Genomic DNA, 27,594 nt, shown 5'->3' with positions numbered 1-27,594 from the left:
GGACAGGCAGGGACCAGTGCGAGCTGAAATATTCCTCTGAGGTAGTATACATTTACATAGAATACAGGTTTATTCCCTCAACAAGAGCTAAGCCTAAGATAACACTTAAGAACCTTGGGGCTTAAGAACTAAAGCTTGAGAACTTTGTTTCCCTGTTTCGGAATGAAACAACGAGCATGGATAATGTTTTTTGCAACTTTTAGTCTTCAATTCTGTTGCCACCAGAAATACACCCTAGAGCAGGCGCAGGCAAACTCAGCCCTCCAGATGTTTTGAGACTACAATTCCCATTATCCCTGGCCACTGGTCCTGTTAGCTAGGGATGATGGGAGTTGTAGTCCTCAAACATCTTGGGGGCCCAAGTTTGGGGATGCCTGTCCTAGGGGCTTGGATAGCATGGTCCAAGAGCAGAAAAGACAAAAAGAAAACATTTCCATGGGGTGGGGTGGAGCAGGAGAGAATATGCCTCTGGAACGACAAGGGGAGAGGAGAGGCTAGGCTAGCCTTGGAGCTGGCACCTTGGGGTCACTGGGAGGAGGGAAACTGGGGGGGGGGGACTTGACTGAAAAGCAGAAAAGGAAAGCTGTGTCCTCCCACCCTTTGGCCAAGGTTTGTTTTCCTTTTATTCTACCTCCCCTTCACTTGTTCTCTTAACTGCATTTATACACAATGGCGCAAATTGCATCTGCTTCTTTTTACCCTCAAGATGGTTTCCTCTGTTATTGCGGGCATTAATGCGACTTGGGATTTCGGCTTCAGATTGGGGACTGGACTTCTCCTTACATCCGTGTTCATATTTAGCTGCTGCATGTTGAACAGAACATACAGCGTCAATACGCAAGGGGTGCTCTCAACACCAAGGTGCCATTTTAAGTCAAGGCTTTAACAATATGAGTCGAAGCTCTAATAACCTTTGTTTGTTTGTGTAACTGCGGGGCTTTTATACTACCAATGACATAGATTATAATGGTACCCAGAGTTCATCCGAGCATACAGCCTTCCTATGGGAGCCACCATGTTGGATTTCACTGCGCACAACACCACTTGGAAAGCAGATGGATCTATCTGCATAGAATATGCATACTGGAAATGTGAATAGTCCCAAATAAATACAGTAATAGGCTCACCACTGGCCTAGTTGCAGTCTGATCTTACAGACACTTCTCCGGTAAGGCTTTTATCTATATTTATCTATCCCATTGCACACTAAGTTCACTCTCCCACTCCACTACAGTTCTCTTTACTTCTGTTTTCGACTTTACCACTAGAATCCCTCTGTTTTTAACCTTTTCTATTTCCCCTACATTTAGATCACCCTAAGCACCACCTCTCACCATTTTCACCCCTTTGGATAATTTCTCACTCATTGTAGTCAAAAATCGAGTACACAAATCTAATAAAACCAAGATAATGAAAATCTAGTAGCACCTGCATGAGTGATTCCGTACTAAAAGGGCCTTCTGTTTTGTGCCCTCAGTCACATGCAAAATGCCAACACAGGTGAATCTATAAGCTCTTCTACACCTTAGCAACAAAATGACACCTCATCTGGGGCTTAACTGCAGATAGGCTGGCGTGATATCGCCTTGGTTAAGAAAGTGCCTATTTGTCTTTCCTTTGCAATTTTTCACACTTGAATTAGACACAGTAACTGAGTAACATATGCTTTTAAGTCATTTCCCCAGATGTATAGATGCAACCCAGCTGCAATTAAAAAAGAAAGAAAGAGCTAGTTGATTTTGCTGCATTTTTCTTTGTAAGTTCTGGGAGCAGTTTTTAAAGGCTGGGATATATCAAGCTAGGCCAGCTATTAGACTGCTTCTCTAGCACAGCTAAAGAAAGCCAATTGATCATCGCAAGAACTATAAAGCTGCCTGTGGCTGCTCAATTTTGGCTGTGGCTGTTTTCCTTAAGTATGGCGGCTCCTTCCTAATTCAGAAAAAGGCAGCGGGGGTCTTGCAGTGAAAACGGCTTTTTGAAAACGGCTATTGTTCCACGAGCACTTCTGTGGTGGTCAGCCAGCCCTTGTCCCCTGCTACACATGCGATTTTATTGATTTTTGACTTAGATTGGTTTTGCAACGTAACATGTAACTGCACTACTTAAGAGCCAAATTTCAAGGATTTCAAATGACTCCCGGGGGAGGGGGGGGTTGGACGTAGAGGAAAGGACCCATTTTACACACTTTGGGCCATTAATCGTCCGTTCAGCAGAGTCCTCTGGTAGCAGCAATAAGGATCAGCAGGCAGTCAAGGCATGCTCAGTTTGAGTGACCTTGTGAGCCTTTAACATGTTTACCACATAATCAGCAGGGAATTCCATTTTCAAAATACAAGACTTCATAATCCATTAGCAACAGAGATTGGCCCAGAGCACTGGATTTTCTGATCACGTGCATCAAGGAATAAAAAAATATTAGTATGCAGCGGCCAGATTAATCTTCAGCCCTGGAAACATCTCCTCCCTCCCCCACTTCACCACTTCCAAGTACCAAAGAGTACATACAGTAGCTTCATTCAGTTTCAAGCCTGCACATTTTTATCACATCCAAAGCCCATAGGAAAGCTCCTTTGCAGAAAAAAATGCCAGGGTGGAGGGGGAGGGGGAGAGGAGAGGATGCTATTCAGCTAACTGCTCTACAAAGGTAAGTATTGCATAACAACCAACTCCCCCTTCTAGGTTTGTCTGTTGGTTATATAATTGTGAGGCATGAATATAGATGTTCATTTTAATGCAAGAAGAGAATCGTCTCCCATTCACAGTGTCGCCACTCCCTTTCCTTTCCTTAAAAATAAAAAATGCATTGCAAAATGTATATATATATATTTTAAAAATCTCCCTGTTAAACACCCCCTCCCCCCAAATACACACCCAATTCTATAATCAAGGCCTTGGGTGAGATTAAAAAGCAAGCAAAGTAGTTTAGCTCACAGTCAAGTCCAATAAATCAGAGAAAAGATTCAAGTCGAGAGCATTTCAAAACGTAACCTTGGCAACGCAGAAAAATGCTCCAACAGGACTTAGGCTCGTTTTGCTTTATTCGTCGTTTCTGAAACTGGAACTGTAAAGAAGAGGAAGATGATGCAGCAAGAAAGTCGGTGGCAACAAGTTGCAGATCCAGGGGGTTCAAAGGGCACATGGCTCCCTATGTCTAGTTCTTCAGACCCTCAAAATCTGACACTAAGTAAAGGTAAAGGGACCCCTGACCATTAGGTCCAGTCATGACTGACTCTGGGGTTGCGGAGCCGAGGGAGCTGGCATACAGCTTCCAGGTCATGTGGCCAGCATCACAAAGCCGCTTCTGGCAAACCAGAGCAGCGCACGGTGACACCATTTACCTTCCTGCTGTAGCGGTACCTATTGATCTACTTGCACTTTTGACGTGCTTTCAAACTGCTAGGTTGGCAGGAGCTGGGACCGAGCAACGGGAGCTCACCCCGTCGTGGGGATTCGAACTGCCGACCTTCTGATCGGCAAACCTTAGGCTCTGTGGTTTAACCCACAGCGCCACCTGTGTTACCATGATACTATGCTGCTATTACACACACACACACACACACACACACACACACACACACACATTCTCTACAGATTTGTGTAATTGCCTTTTGAAAACCGTGAGAAAGTTACAACACAAAACTCCTGCATTTTTCTGAGTTGAAGGGATTGCAAACGGATTTGTCTTTTTCTGGAAACAATTAAAAGAGAGATGAGCACTAAACCTGTGCTAGATTCTGCCACATTTCCAGAAGTGGCTTTTAAGCTGTGTGAAAGATCACATAAAACGTGAAAATTAGCAGGTAAGGGAATGTCAGGAAGATGGACTAAAGTTTAACACCAACTCCGTAAAAGCTGGCCTGTCAAGAGAAAGACGATACAACGCTCTGCAAAAGAGTCAGGATTGAGTATTGAGAAGCTTCCAACTTGCAGGGCAGTGATCCTCCCTTTATACATTTTTTTTTTTTGGTTCAGACTGAAGGGCCCTCCACAGATATCCAAGTATACTGAGGGAGAAAGTAACCAATTGTTGGTTTGGGGTGAAAGGCGGCTTTTAAGTCAAAGGCAGCTTTTAGGTCAAAACCAACATTTTTCATATTGTTAACATGAACTTATGAAGCTCTCTTCATTGATCCACATTCACTATGGAACATTTGAAGCTGCCAAACATTGGGCTAGGTAATAGTCAGTAGCCTTCCATGGTCTAACGCAAAGGTCCTTCCCATCACCTGCTACTTGATCTTTTAAACAAGTGATGTCAGGGATTTAATTTAGGACCTCCTATAGGCAAACCATGTGCCTTAACCACTAGGCTGTTGCCCCCTAATTTCTTAACCTTCTCCATCCAAGCACTCTGTGCAACTGGTGACAAAGCAAATCCAGCGTTTTCTCAACCACCACCGGAAGCAAGCATCTCTTTCTAGTAACAAAATTAAACAAAAACAAAAACCAGGTCTCCACACAGCAGCCCCATTGGCTGTCATCAAAAAGTTAGCACCAAAGGGTTCTTTGTTTTTAGTTTTATTATACTAAAATCACTAGATGAATTGTTAGCTACTTACAAGGCACAGCGTGGCGATAAAGGTTATCTCTAATAGTCTGTTGCAGCTCGTGATCTGGAGATCCTTTCTGAAACCTCTGGTTGAGATAATGTCTCAGATCTTTGTTCAGACGACTTCCTGCAAGAAAAAGAAAGAAATTGCAAGTTGAGCAGAGACGGGATTAATATTGCCAGCTCTAGCTAACATTAGACTTGCAATTTGCAGTTCCTCTGAATTATGGTATGCCTTTTCTGTAAATGGCTAATTACCAAAAATAACTTGCTGCAAACATGAAATGTCCCTGGCTTTACAACCCCTCTTCCTTCCTGCTGGTGCTAAAGGGATTATCACCCTCTCTCCTGGCAACAGCACATATTTTTTTCTGCACTGGGAGAAAAATGACATAGAGAAAATGATGGGGGGGGGGATATTTTTAAAAGGGAGAGGATTTCTTCTTCTACAGAGCCCAAGGCGTGGGTAAAAAGGAAGACTGGACACACAGATTAACATAGCAGATCTGCCTGGTCTTTAGTTGGGAAATACTCAAATAAACTAACATTTGCAACCTCCACAGCAACTAGGTCTGGGTAAAGTCTAAACATCCGCTGCTGTAACTTAGACAGGCTCATATCCTAGATCAGTGTTTCCCAAACTTGGGTCTCCAGCTGTTTTTGGATTACAACTCCCATCATCCCAGGCTAGCAGGACCAGTGGTCAGGGATGATACGAATTGTAGTCCAAAAACAGCTGGAGACGCAAGGTTGGTAAACACTGTCCTAGATGAAAAGCAGACATTCAGCCAGAGCTCCCCATTTGAAACAAAACTCTGGTGTAAATGAACCAGCAAAACCAGCACACAAATGAAAGAGAACAGAGGTTAGGCAAAGTTCTAACTTCTACTCAGGGAGACCCATGGAAATCAATGTCCCTAGTTTAGTCATGTTCATTAATTTCAGTGGGTCTAAACTTAGCTGAATACCACCCATTATGACCAAATCTACCCAGTGGGTTGAAATAGGAACATTTCTAGTGAAAGTTTGAAAGATTACAAGCTGAAGAACTGGCTATGCTTCCTAACAAGTCATTTCCAACACCACTCTGCTAAACTAATAGCAGCCTGCACATATTAACGGTAGCTTGACCAAGCAATGGGTTTCTTGATTTAATAGTCCCCAATATCTAAACTGCAATTGCATATCGGTTTTTCTGGTGACCAAGAAGGATGTATAGGTTTTTTTTAAGTCAAATATATTACAGTGTCATGGGATGTTTGTACAAGTAGGTGAAATATTCAAAGGCGAAATTGTGCAGTATCAGCACACACAATTTATGCAGGATATAAATCACATATAGCTTCTTCTTCTATGTTCCTAATCATATACATCAATAAATGTACTCATTAGTTATTTTGGTCATAGACCAGCAGGGACTTAACTTGCTGTAGTTAAAAATATGAATTTGAAACACTTAATTAAAAAAAATCAAGGATCTTCTAAGTTTTTCTATAGGAACAGAACTCCATTAGAGACTTCCAGGACTAATCACTGTTCTGGGATTTGCGAAAGAGACATTTTTATTAGTCCTGTTGAATTCCCACTAATGAGCTCCTAGCAGGGCATGGGATCAGTCAATTCCCCCCCCCCCAAAAAAAAAAAAGAGGGGAGGGGGAACAATTAAGCAACACTTCTCTTTGTCACATACTCATCTATTTTTACACTTCCAAGAGTCCCACAAGGGCCCGGCAAATTCATTCTCCAGGCACGCGAAATAATTAAGCTGAAATGAAATTGTTGCACTAATGCAAACTCCCACAAGATTTAAGATACCTTTGCAAATCCCTCCTCCACCCCAATTCCAGTTTTACTGTACGTGCTCGAAGAGTTTTCCAGTGAAAATAAGTACATTTACTTTGTCTTAAATGAAACAGGGTGCCCTCCCCCCCATCACAGCCACATGGGAGCTACCTTTCATAGAATTGTAGAGTTGGAAGGGACCACGAGGATTTTCTAGTCCAGGGTTTCCCAGAGTTGGGTCTCCAGCTGGTTTTTTCAACTACAATTCCCATCATCCCTAGGTAGCAGGACCAATGGTCAGGGATGATGGGAATTGTAGTCCAAGAACCCTAATTTTAGGAAATTCTGATCTAGTCCAACCCCCTGCAATGCAGGAATCTTTTTGTCCAACATGGGGCTCAAACTCATGACCCTGAGATTAAGAGTCTTGTGCTTTACCAACTGAGCTATCTGTTGATGAGATCCTTTCCCATTGTGGGTTTTCAGTAAATGACATAAATATGTGGCTACGGCACACTGCTTGGGCCTTGAATGACCATTGTTTAGGAAAGACTCACATGATTCCACCATTCACATGCTGCTCCCAACACCTGGGTCTTCTCAACTTGCCACTAACACTGCACTGCCACTGTAATTTCCCTAGCTGACATGCCCATCCTCACAAGCGAATGAGAGGAACTCAGTCGGTAGAGCATGAGAACATAAGACTCTTAATCTCAGGGCCATGGGTTTGAGTCCTACATTCGGCAAAATATCCCTGCATTGCAGGGAGTTGGACTAGATGGCCCTTGTGGTCCCTTCCAACTCTGCTATTCTATGATTCTACATTCCAGAACCATAATGAACTCAGCACAGTGGATGGTCAGATTGGAAGCAATGAAGCCCTAAGCCTATATAGGTTGAGCAGCAGTTTTCCTGTCTGAAGCCCTCAGTTCAATCCTGTCATTGCAAATAAACTGCTTTCCAGTAGCAGTTTGAATCATCTCCAATTGAAGGTTATGGACAGATTCTACGATTTAATTGGTTTAAAGATTTATATGCCGCCATGATGCCAAATGGCATTCAAGGCTGCAGGACAAAATTCTACTGAAAAATGAAGCCATCCAGCATATAAACACAGAACCGTACAAAAATGATATAGAAGGTTATCTATTTCCACCCTGCCATGGTCAGACATTCCAGCAAGGGAGGAGGAGTTGGTTGAGTCAGTTCCCATCCCACCTCCGAAGAATGAGCTGAAGAGGCAGTTGGCCGATTGGCAGGGCCTGGTGAACTGGAGGAGAAGGGAAAGTCAAGAGAATTGGGCCCATCATGATTGTCTGTACTGTCACAAACAGCCCCAGCAGCCACACCATCATGGCAGAAGCACTTGTTTGCAAGCTCGGTCTTCTCACTTAGGACAAAAGTGAACGACAGGCTTTGTCCAACTCCTCTTTAAAAGTGGAGCAGGGTGGAGGCACGTCAGGTGTTGGGACAATGTCTTTGCTCATGCCTAGCTCTGCATCCTAGAACTTTGCAAATGGATCTTTGAGCAGTAAGTCCTGTATTCTGAGCTAATGCTAAGACTCTGTGCTGACTTATGGAATAAAGCTTTTGGGTTTCCTGGAGCCAAGAGTCTCAAGTATTGTGCCCCAGGGTGAAAGCCAAAGCACTTACATTTCTTAATTAGTTTCAGTCACTGTTTTATCAGCTTGTATATTTTGTAACTGTTGTTTGTTTCATAACTTTCTGGAAACCAATCTGAGATCACTATAATAAGTGATGAAGGGCAGTCTACAAACCTAGGTAACAAATACAATAAATATATGTGTGCACATATTCCCTGAACCCCCCCCCCCCCCGGAATTAAAATGTTAACACGTAGTTATTTTTTTGGTCAAAGGAAAAATAACAATTCTAGTTCAGTCTCGGCCCTGCATACCTGAAGGAGTGTCTCTATACTAATCATTCAGCCTGGACATTGTGGTCCAGCATCCAGGGCCTTTGGTGTTTCCCTCACTCTGAGGTTACAAGGAACCAGGGCCTTCTTTGTAGTGGCACCTGCCCCTTGGAACACCCTCCCATCAGATGTCAAGGCAATAAACAACTATTTGACTTTTAGAAGACATCTGAAGGCAGCCCCATATAGGCAAATTTTTAATGTTTGATGCCTTGTTGTGTTTTCAATATTTTGTTGGGAGCTGCCCAGAGTGGCTGCGCCAACCCAGTCAGATAGGCAGAATATAAATAATAACATTCTTATTCTTATTCATTGAGTAATAAATTTGCATGCTAACCTTCTCAGACACTTTAAAAAAATGATGATGATGATGATGATGCTATTCGGTGCAGGTGGACTGAACACCTCTGAGAATGCAAAGCAGAAGATAACTACCAAAAACCCTAATCATCCATTTGGCTAAAACCTTTTTATGAAAAGCTATTTTTCCTAACTGCTGATACACTGTACACTTGAGTGTTACATAGTTGCCTTGATGAAGCTAGAAAATGGTATGAATGTAGGGAACTTGAGCTCAAATGCCTCTTCAACTATTAATCTATTTTAATTACCTTGAGCAAGCCACGCTCCCTACCTCACCCAACGAAACTCACAGATTTGTTGCACAATGTAAGCTAATGAAAGAGGATTTTGAGAGAGAGACAGCGAGAGAGTGCAATGGAACACATGAAGAGAGGTAGTCCTGCAAGGGTCAAGCAATTTGTGGCTTTGTAAGTCTAAACCAGCATCTTTATAATTATATCTAGAAGGCTACTGGAAGCTAAGACAGAACATCATGCATTGGCAACACTCCAGGTGGGATGTTTCTTGAAAGAAAAGTGGGAGATGCTGCTAAATCAGAAGGCAGCAAACTTCAAGATTAATCCCATCTGGAATACATTACATCAGTGTTTCCCAAACTTTCCCCAACCATGGCCCCCTTCCAACCTTGTTTCCTTCCTGTGTCCCTCATGGGCGTAGCCAAGAGGGGGCAGTTGCTCCCCCCCTAATAAGTAAAAATACAAATCAATACAAATTTGAGGTTCTGCCCCCCCAAAACAAAAATTCTGGCTACACTCATGCCCCCCCATCCCACCAGTAGAAAGGTAGCTATTTAAATGTTTTGTTTGTAAACAGAACATATTTCATTTATAATTTTTATAATTTATACAAAATGCAATTATATAAAATGATAGGAACATAAGGAAATATTGTTGAAGCAGAAAAACACATAGAATCATTGAGCTGGAAGGGACCCCAAGGGTCTTCTTTCTAGTGCAGGCTTCCCCAACCTCGGCCCTCCAGATGTTTTTGGCCTACAACTCCCATGATCCCTAGCCAGCCAGACCAATGGTCAAGGATGGTGGGAATTGCAGTTTCAAAACACCGAGGTTGAGGAAGCCTATTCTAGTGCAAACCCCTGCAATGTAGGAATCTCAGCTAAAGCATCCTTTGACAGATGGCCATCCAACCTCTGCTTAGAAAACTCCAAGGAAGGAGAGTCCAGAACCTCCCGAGGAAGGTCCATCTTCCATGTATTATAAAAAAAATAAACAACACTTATTTGACCCCAGTTACTTGACACTGAGGGGGAAACCTACAGATACAGTCTGAAAGGTACACAGGGAGTTCTGTATATATGGGAGAATTTTTAAAAAGCCAATGGTCCTCACTGACCTGGTGCAAAAAGATCTTGTCATCCCAAGGAGCCCTGGCTGCTTAGATAAAACACTACATTCCCACTCAAGCTTACCTGGGAGTAAGGCCCACTGAACTCAGTGTGGCTTTCTTCTGAGTATACATTTATTTACTAGTTGCAAGTAAGTAGCACCAGATGACCTTGCAGGATGGTGTAGTGATGCACACAAGTACTTAAGGTTCAGTACTGGTTCCCAGTAACCTTCCATATATAATTTCACATCATTGGTTTGAAGTCCAAAAGAACTCCGGAAGACTACTTCCTTCAGTGTTTCCCCGTTGCATTCTCTAAATCTGATGTCCCCCAAAAAGTATAATTTTAAAACAACCTAATCGAGGCATGCTTGTTCATATAAAGACATCCCAACTGAAAACTGTGCAACTCCAGAGGAAATGACTGCCAAACCTGAGGGGTACTCCTTTCTGCATGCCATTGCACCTTGGTGCTTGACAATGAGAAACATGACCACTATGAGTCCATGTTAGGACTGAATGGGAAACCCCGCAAGAGAACATAGGAAACAAGGCACGCCGTGAGTTAAGAGGTCGCACTGTAGCGATTTGTACAGCATCCAGGACACTGCAAACGTTCTGGTGCAGAAAGGAACATTCATACAGGCCGTTCCTGCTTGAGCAAACAGCACCTTTTAGAATTTTCTTTGTTGGGCATTGCTAAGAACGGTTTCTCTTGTGAAGTGGAAAGCTTCAAGTGAGCACGTACCATTTAATTTGTTGTGGTTTTTTTTAAAATTTATATCCTGCTCTTCGCCAAAACGATCACAGGGTGGGTTGTTTGCAGCCAACGTAACCATCAAACACAACCGAAACAGCAAAATCAAAACACATATTCCGCCATCAGTCAAAAAACAACAACAACCCATCATACTCAACATATATTGATAACTGCTTGGATGCAGTCACCCTGTTCAGAACAGGAGCATCCAATAATGTTGGGGGGTTTTGGGTGCATGTTTTTGTTTTGTTTTTAAAAAAGAAAAAGATTAACACAACATCAAGCATCTAAACTCCTGTTGCTGGCATAACCCTAATCCCAGGAGCAGATAACAAATGGTAACATTTTGTGCTGTATTATTTTGCTCTGCTCCATCCTGGCCTCCCAGCTGTAGACCAAAAGTGATTATAAGTAATGGGGCTATAAAAGCCATTCAATAATTAGAACACTCACTGGCCTTATGCCAGCAGTGACAAAAGAGAGTGATTTATGTAAGTCAGGAATGTTACATCTGCCAGTCTACAGGCTGCAATGTCCCTGTGGCTTTCAGGTCAAAGCTTCACACTGCTCTGTGAGATAAGGGGAAGAAAACAAACAAAACAGTATTGAATGGCCTGCTTCTTGTCTGCACAGTTTATTTTTATTTTTTTTTATTTTAAAAAATGAAGGGGACTCGGGAAGGCTCTGTTAGGTGACTGAGGTATCTAAGATCAGGAAGAAATTTCTGTTCAGAAATTCTGTTCGTGCTGGTTAGTGAGAATGTTTAGGCCAGTTTTTAATGTCTGATGTTTTATTGCGGTTTTGATTCTGTTGGGAGCTGCCCAGAGTGGCTGGGGAAACAAAGCCAGATGGTCAGGGTATAAATAAATAAATAAATAAATAAATTAGTAGTAGTAGTAGTAGTAGTAGTAGTAGTACTAGTATGGCTTGGCTGGCTGGCTTGAATTTTGCATAACAAAATGAACCTGTTACTCTCATCTCCGAATTGTGTCTCTCTGTTGGGACAAGGCGTGTGATCTGAATCACAGCAGATACACTGGGTTTTCTCTGATACGCCTTACGCAGCATTATTTTGAATTTATTTTTTAAAGATGCGTATTCTCCCCTTCTTTGTAGAATTGTTTTAGGACAGGTTAAAGGCAAAGGTAGAGGTACCCCTGACCTTTTGGTCCAGTCACGGACGACTCTGTGGTTGTGGCGCTCATCTCGCTCTATAGGCCAAGAGAGCTGGCGTTTGTCTGCAGACAGCTTCCAGGTCATGTGGCCAGCATGACTAAGCCGCTTCTGGTGAACCAGAGCAGTGCAAGGAAATGTCGTTTACCTTCCCGCCAGAGCGGTACCTATTTATCTACCTGCACTTTGACATGCTTTTGAACTGCTAGGTGGGTAGGAGCTGGGACCGAACAACGGGAGCTCACCCCGTCGCAGGGATTCGAACCACCAACCTTCTGATCGGCAAGCCCAGGCTCAGTGGTTTAGACCACAGCGCCACCCGTGTCCCTTTTAGGATAGGTTACAACACACACACAATACATCAACACAGAACAAAGTTAAAATATCACGGAAGCGGACAGTTTGCTTATATAAAACGCAGGCGCACACACACCCCCCCCTTCCAGCTAGCACAAGCTAGCAAAGCTATTTTGTTTCGAGGCAAGCAAAAACAATTTCATACATCATTTATTCTCAAAAAACATGTTCATGACTGCGGTTGGTTTTTGTGCTCATGCTTGAAGAGGTAGAAATAAGGCCAGGAAATGAGGGCTTGAATAACATCATTCCACGTAAGACCTGGAACTTGCACAGTTTCCCCAGTTCCTAAACCTAGGTCCAGGAGAATGTCTGGGATGCTAACAGCACAGTTCTAATTCCTTGATTTGTGCTGCCAGAGGAAATGTGACTACCTACAGACTGTCGTGTGTGTGTGTGTGTGTGTGTGTGTGTGTGAGAGAGAGAGAGAGAGAGAGAGAGAGAGAGAGAGAGAGCATGTGCAGCAGAGCAAAGCATGGATCTGCTGATCTAAAGCTGCAAGGCTTTGGTTAGGGTAGTGGTTCTGCCAATCCCAAACCATATTTAGAATTGCTCTGTAATGGGCACTGCAACATAGTCTTAGGCGTGCTTACTTAAGAGTTCAGCAGGCTTTGCTCTCAAGTAAGTGTACACAGAACTGCAACACTGCCATGTGTTATAGACAAATGGAGGGGGTGGGGGAGATTCTGTTTTCATAGGATGCAATAAGCTAACGGTGCTAGATTTAGGGCTTTATTGTTATGGGTGTTTTTCTTAGACCAATTGCTACCCTGGGCAAGCTGCAAATTGGACCTCTAGTTTAAGCACTGCAAAGGTGGGAGTGAAAAACATAGGAACTGTTTTATAGTGCGTGAATAAATATTTCATTGGGAGAGAACATTGGGAATTTTTGTCCATGGTATGATTATTTTCCACATAGTCATTTTGAGACGCTGGCACCCTATTTGCAACAATTCCAAATTTCACTTCCGCAAGATTAAATATACTGCCTTCAGCTGTACTTGAGGGTCGATTTCAAAAAATTCTGCTGGAAAAACGCTTATGTCCATGTGAAGATGGTGGTACTGAGTCAGTGGGTCATGTGCTTCTAGCTTGCACTCTTTATAAGGATTTGAGGGCTGAGGTTTTTACCCCTCTACTGCTATCCATATGGGACCCAGGTGGCGCTGTAGGTTAAACCACTGAGCCTAGGGCTTGCTGATCAGAAGGTCGGCGGTTCGAATCCCTGTGACGGGGTGAGCTCCTGTTGCTTGGTCCCAGCTCCTGCCAACCTAGCAATTTGAAAGCACGTCAAAGTGCAAGTAGATAAATAGGAACCGCTACAGCGGGAAGGTAAACGGTGTTTCCATGTGCTGCTCTGGTTTTGCCAGAAGTGGCTTAGTCATGCAGGCCACATGACCTGGAAGCTATACGCTGGCTCCCTCGGCCAATAATGCGAGATGAGCGCGCAACCCCAGAGTCGGTCACAACTGGACCTAATGGTCAGGGGTCCCTTTACCTTTACTGCTATCCATATTTTAAGAAAAGTGGTATCTCAACCACTGCTACTGTGTCATATCTTCTAGCAGATAAAGATAAACATCATGGGACAGCAAAAACTGCAAAACGTTTAGCAGGGGCAATTAGAATAGGATCTATAATTTGATTATTGATGTAAACCTCCAGAATGTAGTTAAGTTTTTACCTCTATCTTCAGTATATTGTATTTTATTTTATTGCTACGGCTAGTGGCTGATGCAAATAAAGATTCCTTTGATTCTGATTCTTTCATTGGGAAAGAACAGATCAGCTGCAGCCTCCTTGGGAGCCAGACACACACACACACCACTTCACTGGTGTCTGAAAAAGAGGACAAGCATTTGGTTCCAACTCTTTTCACCTCCTCCTTTCCCCTCTTTGAAGAATACTCATCAAACACAAGCTGGTGTGGGAAAAGAGAGGAGAGGCATGCCTTCAAAACCTCTCTGGAATTGACACCAAAGAGTAGAGGCGAGCAAAGGTGAGAAAAGGGTGCCCAGGGGATCAAATGCAGGAGGGCATTTATCTGATTGAAATGAAAATATCTAGGCCAAGCTAAGAATCAGAACTGATCCTCATGCCACATCAAACAGGGGAAGCACTTGGGGAAAATCAGTACTGGGTGGTGACCAGGAAAAAGCAATGGGCTACGGGAAAAGGTGATTACACCAAAATATACTTTGGGGGTAATGGAAAATCCGCTTCACAAAACAGCGGAAGCCACTAGTAAATGTGGAAAGCTGAAATAGCACAGGATACTTCCTTCTGCACTTGCTGCCAGGACACTGGGGGTTTTGACTGGGAAGAAAGCATATTTTGCTTCATTTCTTAAAATAGTGGGAATCGCCATTAAATGTCTATTCTCCGAAATATCTGAAAAGGTACAGAAGTGAGGTGGAGGTGAAATGGCATCATTGCCAGGACACTGAGGTGTTGTGAGTGGCAGATTCTCCCCTACCCAACCCAACCCAAAAAAATAACAACCACAATTTCTTTTTGGTGATGTAGAATAATTTCTTAATGCATTTCTGACCTCTTGGCTCCAGAGATATTTGGGGTGAATGATAGCCATCAGGCAGCACTACACTGGGCACCCCAAGACTGACACACAGGAAACCATGTTGGTTCATTAGAGAAATTTCAGAATTCACAGCCAGGCAATATTAATAGCAAGGAAGCTTTTGAGTTCTCCTGAACTCTGCACCACCTACAGAAGGCTTATTCAAGCCCTCTAGGTTCTGGTCATAAAAACAAACAAACCCTGAAACATTCACTGTGCGTAAGCAATCCAAAGTCATATACAATGATCAAGATCAACCCACTTTCAGACAAAGTGCATAGTTCAGTGCCTTTGGATGTGCACACAGTAGAAACAAGAATGATCCATGCACATTTCTGGATGACAAACAAGGAAGTGTGTGGTATGAAGAAGCATGACATTTCTACATTGCAGTGTCACAACTGCGTTTTTATTTCAAAACTGCTCTCAACAGCGCTGCACTTTCCCATATAAGGCAAGCAGCCAAAGGAATAAAAATTGCCAAAAGGCTCCAGTCCTATTCAGCACTGGCCATCAAATATTTAAGCTCAGCACGTAAATCGGTATAGCACCTATTAAGGTTAGATGAATGGTACCTTGGTATGAGTCCATTAGCCTGATCCCATTCATGTTTCCTTGGCAGCAAATTCTGCACATTTCAATGTGCCTTGGTAAGCATGCATAGAATTCCACCCTTCGTAGACCCTCCCTGCAATTGCACCCAACCCTTGTGTTTTGCTTCCTTATTTCCACATGTGGTTGTAATTACTTGTCATAGATAGAACCTTAGCTTTGTGGGGGCTTTTGCAGCACCTGCCAAGCAAAGGCCAGTCACTGGGAGCCATATAACTAGACTCGCCATGCAGAGAGCAAAATGGGTGAATTCACCCTTGAATAACTGTAATAAGAAGTACAAAAATTGCTGCAGTCATTACACGTTGACCACCGTGGTTGTGCATTGTGCATAGACCAGCATCCTGCGTGGTCCAAATCTGAAAATTCTGGATGTCACAAACGGAAAGAGCTATAACATTTGAGCTGTCAGTAGCTCATGCAGGCATAAGGAGCTACTAAACTTGTAGCAGTACAAGTGGAAGGCATCACTTGGCAGCTGCCAAAGCCCATCTCCACAAGGGATCCACTATCAACCACTGGAGGCTTCTGGCCTGTTCACCTGCCATCTCTGGGCATACAATCTATTCCAAGAGTGGAAGGATAAGAAGATAGCTTCTTTCACTTCCCTTGTGCTTTCCCTCTGGGCAGACATACAGGGGGCAATGACTGGGCAAAAAGTGAACGGTTGCTGAACCCACTCAGGGAGGGGGCCCACTGAGGGCATCTTGCCCAAGCCTGTTCCCCCACCCCCCAAACAAATCTGGAGCTGGCAATGCATGTTCCCTCGGAGTCCAGATTGCTCTTTCAGGAAATGTGTTGGCTGTACACAGAGTGGCTTGGGATATTTCCTTATTTGTTTGCCTGAATAGATATTTGGTTTAAACGGATGCACAGGCACATATGCAACTAGACCTATATGCTAAATAAATCTAAATAAATATTACTTAATGAGCACAGGGAGTGTGTGTCCTCCCCCAAAGTTGTTTGACTCATCCAAGCTTCTGTCTTCACTGCCTGACCATCCTCTCCCGCCCACAACACTGTGCAGCGCCTGCCATTGTGTCATCTCTGACTCTATGTGATTGCTACACAACCACAACCGCCATTGCCAATCGCAGAAACTGAGTGCCATGTGTTTCAACCGCTCTTTGTGCACTCTCATATGACCAAGACGGGGAATGGAGTATAAAATAGAAACACACACATGTGCAACTAAGAGTTAAATGGGGGGGGCAGTGAGACTTCTGGCCTCTTTGCTGCTCATTCCAAGGAAGTGTCTACTCAACCCACACCAGGAGCATTGCAGGGCATTAAACTGCAGGGCATTAAATACACAAGTGGGGAGATGGGATGTTTGCAGAGGTGTCAGAATGAAACATCCCCTACACCAAGTCTCTGCAAGATTGGTGTCCATAAACATTTAATGCTGGCTCATGAAAGGGACCGTGGCACTTTGGAACCCAACAATGTTTTGCAACCCTGAGTAATAGGGGATTTACATATTACGTAACAGAGTAATAGAAAAAAATATCATTTTTTGGCACGCATATTTATGGTATGATAAAACAAAAATTCATAAAGGATTTGGTAACCATATATTCAGAAGATCTCTATATGAAGTATGGGATAAGTATAAAAACCTATTAGAGCGTAAAAGACCTTGGTGGTTGTCACCTTTGGAAGTATAAATATGAGTAAAAATTGGGCTACATATGAAAAGTTAGTAAGAGAAGAAGGGAATAATTGGAAAATTAAACCTTATGAAGAGGTTAGCGAATATGTAAACGATTGGTTGCACTATCAGCAAATTAATGAAATGTTTAAAGAGGATTTAAAGAAAAATGGATTTGGTTATACCAAATCAAAATTTGAAATGGAAATATTAAATAAGAATTTTAAAACATTGTCTAAAATGTATAAATTGCTGTTGGAATTGCATTTGAAAGTTGAAGAGGTAAAGTCGGTCATGATACATTGGGCCAAAGATTTTGGTTATAATATACCAGGCATCCCCAAACTGCGGCCCTCCAGATGTTTTGGACTACAATTCCCATCTCCCCTGACCACTGGTCCTGATCATGGGAGTTGTAGGCCAAAACATCTGGAGGGCCGCAGTTTGGGGATGCCTGTAATATACAGTTAAAAGATTGAGAGAAATTGTGGAAAGAAGGAATAAAATTTACAGCATGCAATGCTTTGAAAGAAAATGTGGTGGAAATGATGTACAGATGGTTTCTGTCCCCCAGTCTAGTTCCCTGCCATTGCCAATTTACATGTCCATTAAAACGGTGCTTTTGTCAGCAGCCCCACAGCCCCAATGCTCCCTCACAATCATTAGACTTTCCTCCTAAAATAAAGCCATCCCCACCTGCTGTTCAACCAAACCATTTTATACTATTAACTAGGGAAGAAAGTTCTTTCTGGAACGACCAACCTAAACCAATCTGTGAGCGCAATTCTCACCCAAACGCATCTGATCATATTGGGAAATCATACTGGGGCGAATTCAATCTCCATCTGCCTGATAGCCTCTGTCTACTAAGCAGTCAGTGTGAGGAGGCAGCAGATAGGCCCCTGTGCTCATTTTGGCACTGTGCTGTTTCATTTTGTACTCACAGAAGGACATGGACCAGTCTCAGGGCCCGAGTCAGCCCAATACATTTTGCAGCCTGAGGCAGAGCAACAAACCCTGTCCCCACATAACACAAAGGCCAGACACATTATTGTGGCACCTGAGGCAGAAAATCTAACAAGTACCTCTCTCCCTTCTTGGCAGTAAAAATTGCTGTATACAATATTGGAGGGAGAGGGTGTGTGTGTGTGTGTGCGTTTACTTACTAATATTATAATTTCTGATTGTTATAATGTGTTTTTTGAATTCTTATACTAACTGTGCGTTTTATACATTGCGAGTCAGTTTGGGCGTAATTGCTTAGAAAGGTAGTATACAAACAAACAGCTCACTGTTATGAAAATAGATGATGACCCATAACAAATTAAATAACTAAAGTTGCTGCCCTTTCGTCCACACCAAAATCTGGTTCGAGAGGCTGCTGCCTGACTGTATGGCCCTTTCCAGTCCCCAATATTCCAAATATATTTTCCTCTAGTACATGGTCCTGCAAACCCTGCTGGGAGTGCTGACACCTAATGTTACTATACATCAGTCGTCCCGTCCCATTGATTTAACAATTTTAAGATTCTAAACAACTTTTTTTTGGGGGGGGGGGAGAGTCTGAAGAAAGCAGCAAGGATCACTGAAGCGATCCTAGAATTGTAGAGTTGGAAGTACCCCTAAGGGTCATCTAGTCCAACCCCCTGAAATGCAGGAATAAGTTGAAGCAATGGCCAAATGGCTTGGTCTAGGACCCACATATCTTAGAAACCACCTTGCCTGTTACGTACCTCTCCATCAATTAAGTTCTTCCACTGGTGCCCTGGTTTGTATTTATTCTCTGCAGGGGACCATGACAACACCAGGAAACAGCAGGGCTTTTCAGAGACTGCCTTGGGTTCATGGAACAGTCCCTCAGAGGTTTGGCAAAGCTCATTCTGGAGAGACGTCAGAAGGGATTCTGAGACCTACGTCCCCCAGGAAGGCACTTGGGAGCTGATGCAGAGCTTTTAATTTGTCTGTCTTTAGGGGTTTTACAAGATCATCACACACTTTCTTGTTCTAATTATTGTTCTAGGTTGCCACAAGTGCAGGAAATGCGGGATACAAATGTATTATAAATAAACACACACACATAAGATATCTGCGCCTCTTGCCTGCAGCCGTTGAGTGGCCTGGCTCAAACCAAAGGGTCTGGAAGAGAAGGGGGATAACCAGCAGCTTTTCACACTGCAGATGAGCACAGAAACACTTAACTCCCTCTTCTGTTGAAGCACATGCACCACACTCAGCAGTGCTCAGTGAAATTAGCCAAGAGAAATTAGTTAACAAGCCTCTGCACAGCCGCCCTTATTCCCACCCCTTGGTCATAAAGCATACAGACCTTGCAGACCCTCCAAGTGTCCCTATTTTCCAGGGACCTCCCTGATTTAGAGAAGCAGCCCCGGTTTCTGGATTTGATCCCGGAATTTCCCGCTTTACCTTAGGATGTCCCTATTTTCATCGGAGAAATGTATGGAGTTATCCGACCCGCCGAGCCATCTGAAAGCAATCCTGTATAGGGATTTTTTATTTATTTATTGAAATGCTTAATGTTTTATTATGTTTTTATACATGTTGGAAGCTGCCCAGAGTGGCTGGGGCAACCCAGTAAGATGTGTGGGGTATAAATAGTAAAATTATCATTATCATTATGGAATGGGACGTCCCTATTTTCATCGGATAAATGTTGAAGGGTTTGGCCTTGTGCACTGAACAGGATTTCAGGTACTTCTAACCACTCTGTATAAACATTTGACTTAATACCCTTCACTTGGGGGGGGGGGATTCACTGAAGATGATAGCAGTAATGATAATGATAATAAATTATTTATACCCTGCCCTCCCCAGCCAGGGCCGGGCTCAGGGTGGCTAACACCAAATATGAATTACAATAAAACATAATAGAAAAACAACAACAAACAAACAAACAAACAATTAAAATACAGCTTAAAATGCAGCCTCATTTTAGTACTATCCCATAAATCAAGACCATAAAGGGGGGAAACATCATATATTCACCCAAACCAGCTATCCATGCGGGTCCTACATGGGTCAGCAAAAAAGCCAAGGGAAAATTTATATACCAAATCCCATATAATGGGTCTTGATGCAGCAATTAAGACGAAAGGCAGACACCTAGGGGGATAACAGGCAAACCAGGAGTGGGGTAAGTGGTTTTAACCTGTGTAAAACCACACAGCTTTCTAACCTGTGGCTTCACTTTTTCTTTTTCTTTTTTACAGCTGCTGCTCTGTGGCCAATAACTAACACCTGTAATGAGCTACCTGGCTGAATACCAAGGGAAATGGGCTGAACATATATATTAAGGTGTTTGAGATATTACAATAGTATACAACCCTCTGGCTGGTTTACCGTATTTTTCCGTGTATAACACGCCCCCATGCATAAGACACCCCCTACTTTTGGGGACTCCAAATTCAGAAAATAGGGGGAGATTGTATCCATGTATAAGACAACCCACAATTTTGAACATAAATTTTAAATAAAAAACCTAGTCTTATACACTGAAAAGTATGGTATTTTCTCCCTGGGTTTGCCAATTTTCCCTTAAAAAAAGAGTTCTTTACATCTTTGATTGCCCAATGCTATACACCTCTGTCCCTTTTTTACAGTGAGGCCACAACTTACGTGCAATTTTACTTGTGTGTCATCAGAAATAAATAAATAGATGGGGGGGGGGGCAAAAATGCAATAATGTTACGCTTGTACCTTCCCTTTGTTAAAGTTATAAATATCAGAATCCATAATCCATAATCAATAGCTGTGGGTTAATATTTTATATCCAGGAGACTTTCTTAGCATTAAGTTAGCTTTTAGCAAGCATCCTGTCAGCTTAGCATTTCCAGCTGAATGGTGGTAATTTCAGGTTCAAAGTTTCCAATCGCAACAAACATAATTAGGCACAGTTATTTTTAGTTATCAGATCATTGTGGCAATGCATTCATAACCAGGTACACACTATTGAGTTCAGTTCTCATTGATTTTATGAAGAGCGAAATGTCACACGCCACATCCATACTTGAGGCAATGTAATTACCAAAGGTAAAAGACATTCAAGGGGTATGACCCCATCAAACCTTTGTAAAAGTTAATGTTCTTTTTAAGGCTTTGAATCGCCTTATTTTGTAGAGTTATTCAGTATGAAATAACTGTTGTTACAACACTTCAGAGTTCCCTTCTCCCTGGAAGGTTCCGGTTGATGTTAAGATGTTAAGTTACCATCTTGCTACAGTTTTTCACTGGCAAATTGGGGAGTGCCCACTGAAGAAGTAGCATTTCCCATTACCGACAACGGGAAGGGCTGGGTTTTGTTTTCCCCCTCCCCTGTCTGGTTATTCTTTTTTTAGTGTTTATGGATTGTACCAGCACCCTTCACTGCCTTCCACTCTTCCCGCTACAAATGGATTTTGGGAATGATTAATAACAGAGGCTACAGTGAGGCATTTAATCAATCTTCCTTGCCACTTATGCCTTCCTGCACTACACAATGGTAGCCATAACCCATTAAGTACATCTACATAATTTTTTTCTAAATTAAACGTAGCAGCACAGAGAGAGGAAGTTCCCTAGCTCCTATAGCTCATTCACCCTCGTGCAGAAGAATTAGCCCATCTCTGCAGAACGGTCAACTACTTACCCACTATTATTTGTCATATATTTAATACCAACAGCGGAGCAAGTGCTGTAGAATTAGAGAAGTGACAGGGCACCGAATCACAAGGCCTTGGTCAGCAACTGATGTTAATGGCGCATGTCAGGAACCAGTGGCCAGCAAGGCCAGGGACCTGCCAATACACCTGGATTAACACAGGAATGGAAAATGCCAGGCCTAGGGGCCGAAATGTGAACCTCCAGGATCCTCCCTGGGCTACAATCCCTCTCCAACCTTCTCCTCAGGCTATAAGCATCACTGCCCCTGTTTTGTACCCTCCTTGAGTGTTTACTAGTATGCATCACTGAAGCCTGCTCATGCGTTTCCTTGCCTAGATGGAGGAGAGAGGGTTTGTATGTTGCGACAGGCCTGCTGTACAAAGGTAAAATCAATGTTCATTGCTCCCCCTTTCGCTTCTGGCCCTGCCCCCTCCCCACAAATCAGCCTGTGTTCCCCAGAAAATTGCCTAGAAGGGAATGCAGTCCTTGAAGTGAAAAGGGTCCCCTGTCCCCCAATGAGCATGTAATAATAATTTTTAAAGGGTTAAAAGGTAAAGGACCCCTGGACAGGTAGGCAGGAGCTGGTGCAGAGCAACGGGAGATTACCCTGTTGCAGGGATTCGAACCGCCAACCTTCTGATCAGCAAGCCCAAGAGGCACAGTGGTTTAGACCACAGCACCACCCGCATCAACCCACTGCCAACCAGAGATGGTACTGAGGCAAGGGCGAGTCCAATGCCTACTGCCGCAGGGGCTTTGGGAACACTCTCCTTTTTCTGGCAGCGAGAAAAGGGAACAAACCATGGCTCCCATGATCCTTTGACACAGCAGGAGTGAAGAGATACCGTTCCAAAATTTGGCCTCACAACTAAAGCAGGTGGCTGTGGAAGCTCTGAAGCAGTGTGAGTGGAAGGGTGGTTCTGCAGGTCTCTCAGCAGGGTGAAAAAACTTGGCAAGTCTCCCTTAGAGCTCCAAAAACTGCAGTGGCCCACTTTGAGAAATGAGTGCAACATGGCAGACCAGTATACCAAGTCAGACATTCTACAAAGGCCTGCTAGCAAGCTATGTTGATAGGTTCCATTTTTCCTCTCCCATCAGGTCGAAGGGCCTGCTGAGGTTTCTATGAAAACCACTACCAAAATGAGCAAACTTATGGAACTCCGAATCGCAGTTACAAAATCTCATTCTTTCTGAAAATTCTACCTAATCCTCACGTTCTTGTATTTTCACACAGCTTTCTCTCATAGCCAGTATGGATGCACATTGGGGCCTAGGCATCCTTCTTCCAACTCAACATATCAGCATTCAAATCAAGAAAGGAAGCCTCTGACAGGATTGGGTAGGTAAATCAGAAACACTTAAAGCATATAAGGCAGGGGAAGTTTTCGGAGATAAAATACTGTAATGCGAAAAGTTAACGGTTCATTTAAAAAATACCTATCTTTCAAATGTTTTCATCTTGAAAAATAGTTAAAAGGCAGTCGCTTACCCTGACCTTCTACAGGTATGATGCATTTTAAATCAAAATATATGAATAATGAATAAGTGGAGGAAACTGTTTGCAGAGAACAGAAACAAATAAGCACACTCCGTTCTCCAAGTGAATATAAAACTCGTTCCAGTCAAATGGGGATTATTGCAGAAGCAGCAACAGGAGTTACGGAATGGAGACACCCAGAGATATTGCAATGAATTTTAATATCCCATCTGTACTCCTGCTGTATCGAGCACTCATTTTGCAGGTTTTGCTTCAACGGAGAGAACAGAAAAAAACGTTCTTCGCTGCACTATTCCAACCTTTCCTTTTGAATCAAAGCCTCAAAATATTCTCTTTTCTTGTTGCACCGAGACTATACTTCAAGGAGTAAAGTCCAGAAATTGGTGAAAGAAGAACCACCATGAGGGAAAACAACACCTTCTAGCTGTTTTGCTTCTCTGTTGTACATCTTCATGTGCTAATGCTACTAACCTCACTGCAATGCCTTCAGAGATTGAAGCACACCATGGGACCTTTAAGTTGGTCAAACACAGACACACAAAAAAGAGCTTTTTCCTTTGTACCATTTTCTCAGCCTCATTAGGATGCTGACCAATTTTTTTTTACCTTGCAAGGGAAGTGGCAAGTGCTTGGTATAAATAAAAGTGCAAGTGATCCTAACTGCATGCAATGCCATTCTACAAAATCTATGATGTGGATCAGGGGTGCCAACTTGAATAAAATATTTGGGGGCCTAGGAACGCCCCGTCCTGCACACACACCATTTGAATGGCAATGCCCATCAACTTTAGGAAGGCCCCAGCTCCCTCAAATATTTTATTGGGGTGTCCGAAGCCCCCGTTGGCCCCCAGAAGTTGGCTCCTAGGGTGCGGATAAATACCACTCGCTAGGAATGACAATTGGGCAAAATTCTAATCTGCTGGGCTCAGGTCCTGCTAGCGGGATTCCCTTGGGCATCCAGTTGGGCACTGAGAGAACAGGATTCTGGGCCTCTGGTCTCATCCTTTGCTTATGCTTGTATGTTTTAGACCGCCTGGAAGATTGTGCTACAGCAGTTCTTTTTTTAAACGCAAATTATTAAAATAGCAGGCATCGTAACGGAGCACACATTTAGAATAGTGTGTGAAATTCTCTTCACCCGCCTTTAAATGGAAGTAGTAGTGTTGAAAAGAGAGAGAGAGAGAGAGAGAGATGATCCTATCTATGAATCATCTTCATTATGAAGAAAGCCTCAAACAGCTTGATCTTGAACCATACAGAATTAGTTGACTGAATGAGGACATACCAGAGTTTAAAACAATTATGAGTGGATGTGGAAAGTATATCCAATCTTGAGACAAAAAATAGCAACAACACCAAAACCTTCCACAAAAATAAGTCGGAAGTGAAGTTAAAGACAAAGGCAAAATCCTCACACAATTGTCTATAGAGCCAGTGTCTGTGGATGATACTGGTATTGAAAACAGGGATGGAAATGCACCTATGTAAGATTAACTGCACAAATTAGACTATCATTGCTCATGAGCTATGATAGGCAGAAAATGCTACTGCATTTAAAGACACTACATCCCGGACAGATATTGCTAACAAAGAACTGAGGTTATATAAACTTGAAATAAGACAGAAAGCAGGGAGACAACACTTTCAGATGTTTCTCTCTGTGTGTATATATAATCTATGCACATAGAAAACTAGCTTATCAATAGGAGGTCTAGGTTTTACCTCGGCTACCTAATTTGATGGTAAAAGAGAGCTTTCAACCCCTTTGAGCTTGAAACCCTATTTTAAACAGTGTTGGCGTGTGATGCTAAACCATGGTTTTGTGCTGAGTGGCAGCAAGGTCAAAAGAACATGCTGAGCTCATGCACTCCACCGTCCATTCCCAATTCCTACACATAACACATTTACTTCCAAAGAATGTTGTATTGCCATGTCATGGCATACGAACCAGGAATCCTGTCTTACAATAACTTTAGTTAGGGTTTGCTTTAAACAAAAAACAAAAAAACCAACCACTTCACACCATGGATTATGAAGCTGGTTTGTCTGCTGTAAAACAGGATTCTGATCCGTGCAATGAAAACATCCTTGAAAGGGAAACCAATCCCTACAGAAAATCCCTAACTGGCTGCATTTGAGCAGGAAGGTTCAAACCCAACATTTTGTTCAGCTTGCAGCCATAGTGTTGCATGTGAATGCAGCCAATTAGTGATCCTCTGCCTTTTGGGGGCAGTTTAGATTAATTTATCAGCAGCTCCCAAATGAAAGTACCAGTATGTGTTGTTGTTGTTGTTGTTTAGTCATTTAGTCGTGTCCGACTCTTCGTGACCCCATGGACCATAGCACGCCAGGCACTCCTGTCTTCCACTGCCTCCCGCAGTTTGGTCAAACTCATGTTCGTAGCTTTGAGAACACTGTCCAACCATCTCGTCCTCTGTCGTCCCCTTCTCCTAGTGCCCTCCATCTTTCCCAACATCAGGGTCTTTTCCAGGGAGTCTTCTCTTCTCATGAGGTGGCCAAAGTATTGGAGCCTCAGCTTCAGGATCTGTCCTTCCAGTGAGCACTCAGGGCTGAACTTATAAACTCTTCTTCTCACCCCTTCTATCTCACCTAATGTTTCTTTTGTACGATTTTTAGCTGTTGTTTTTCAAGGGTTTTTTAAAAAAGAAATAGCAAAGAAACAACAAATAACAGGTTTGATATGCCAAAAGAGCACCCCCACATCCATATTCCTCCAATGGTACATTTTTGCCAGGCTTCATTTTCTTCAAACTCAGACATGGATTAAGCAGCATTATTATATATTTTATTTGAGCTTAAAGTAATGTATTATATTTGCATTTGCAGCTCAAAGAAATCAGATCAGAGTGGGTTTTCTTCCCACATGTGAAAATGTTCAAGATATTAAAACATTCATCATATTTAATGAATGTCTAGATATCTAAGTGTGGCTCTGTTGACGGTCAAGGCAGAACTCTCGACATCCTGCTCATAAAAGGTGAATAATTACAAGGTTAAAAAAAGAATTATTCCTACATTAATATTAATAAATGACAGCACTGTTGAGAATTTCTTACCGCATGTCAAGAAAGAAGGTATCTAGACACAGTCAATTCTATGCAGTTAAATACTGTGAACTCTATACAAAGAAACCAAGTATTACAGAAGTAAATAAATGTGGCAAGCAAATGTGTTCAACTATCCTTTAAGAATTTGGCTTACCTAAAAATAATTTGGCTAGAGCAGGTTGTTCTTGAAATTTCTTACAGACACTGTCTATAAGTAATTTTTTTTAAAAAGTGTTCAAGGCTTTTCAACGTTATATGATCACAGAAAAAAGACTGGCCAAGCAGCTGTTGATGAAGCTTCAACAGTAAGAGAAGGAAGGAAGGAAGGGTCCGCCCACTGTCCAAGAAGAATTAAAGGGCACACAACATCCATAGACCATAAAAAAGCTAAAGACTTTGCTCCACCTACTGGCTTAACGAAAGCATGCCAACCCATCACACAGGAGAGTCAGAGGGCTACAACTTCAACTACCGGGTGTATTGGGCACCTTCACCACTGTGAATTTCTTGCAGGTGGAGGAAATAGAGTTGAGCCAAACATGTTCTGAGATTCTTCCTCATCCCCTCCCTGGAAAAGCTGGAGAAATCGGGTGGAACAACCCCCACCCGATTTCTCTCCCCACGAATCAGGTGGAGCACTTTGAGAGATCACCTGTGCACAACTCTAGGGAAGAAGCAAGGCATTTCAGACTTCAAAGTCTTCGATTTACATAGACAAACCACAAAACTGGGTTTGGATGACACACTGAGCCAAACCATAGCTTTGTTCCAGACAGCATATTGCCAGGATAACTTGCATGTTCGCAAAATGAGCCACAGAAGTCAAGCAAGACTGATGGAACTCTCAGCTTCAAACACTAACTTCGAAAGCAAGTTCTCGTTTTGACAAAACCAAACGATTACCAAACATCGTAAATTGGCAGTTCCTGCATGGTGCATGGGCTGTGTCTGTTTTCCACAATATGCTGAGGCGAAGTAAAAAAAATAATATTTTATATATTTTCAGAAGACAGTACAAGGAGGAGAAATACGGGAAGGGTGGGAGGGGTGGGGTTTGCTTGTTGTTGTTGTCGTCTTAAAGCATAGCAATATTTGGTGTTGTATTTATTTATTTATTTATTTTTTAAAAAACTAGAATCGTAGAAGTGTAGAGTTGGAAGGGGCCCAAGGGTCATCTAGCCCAACCCCTTGCAATGCAGGAATCTCAGCTAAAGCATCCTTGACAGATGGCCATCCAACCTCTGCTTAAAAACTTCCA

General features: G+C 42.7%; 1 protein-coding gene across 28 annotated transcripts in view; it reads right to left on the bottom strand.

Annotated features, from left to right (window-relative positions):
* The window catches only part of MAGI1 (membrane associated guanylate kinase, WW and PDZ domain containing 1), a 465,951-nt gene that overhangs the window by 232,506 nt on the left and 205,851 nt on the right, over nt 1–27,594 (bottom strand). For all 28 annotated transcript variants that reach the window (XM_060271317.2, XM_088663303.1, XM_060271314.2 and 25 more), the window contains one exon: nt 4,560–4,676. In XM_060271317.2, coding sequence (XP_060127300.2) covers nt 4,560–4,676 — 117 coding nt within the window. The remainder of the gene's footprint in view (nt 1–4,559; nt 4,677–27,594) is intronic.

This window comes from Zootoca vivipara, chromosome 2, assembly GCF_965207765.1.
Source record: "Zootoca vivipara chromosome 2, rZooViv2.hap1.1, whole genome shotgun sequence".
NCBI lineage: Eukaryota > Metazoa > Chordata > Lepidosauria > Squamata > Lacertidae > Zootoca > Zootoca vivipara.
Note: the sequence above shows the minus strand (reverse complement) of the source record. Positions and strands in the feature narration are given on the sequence as shown.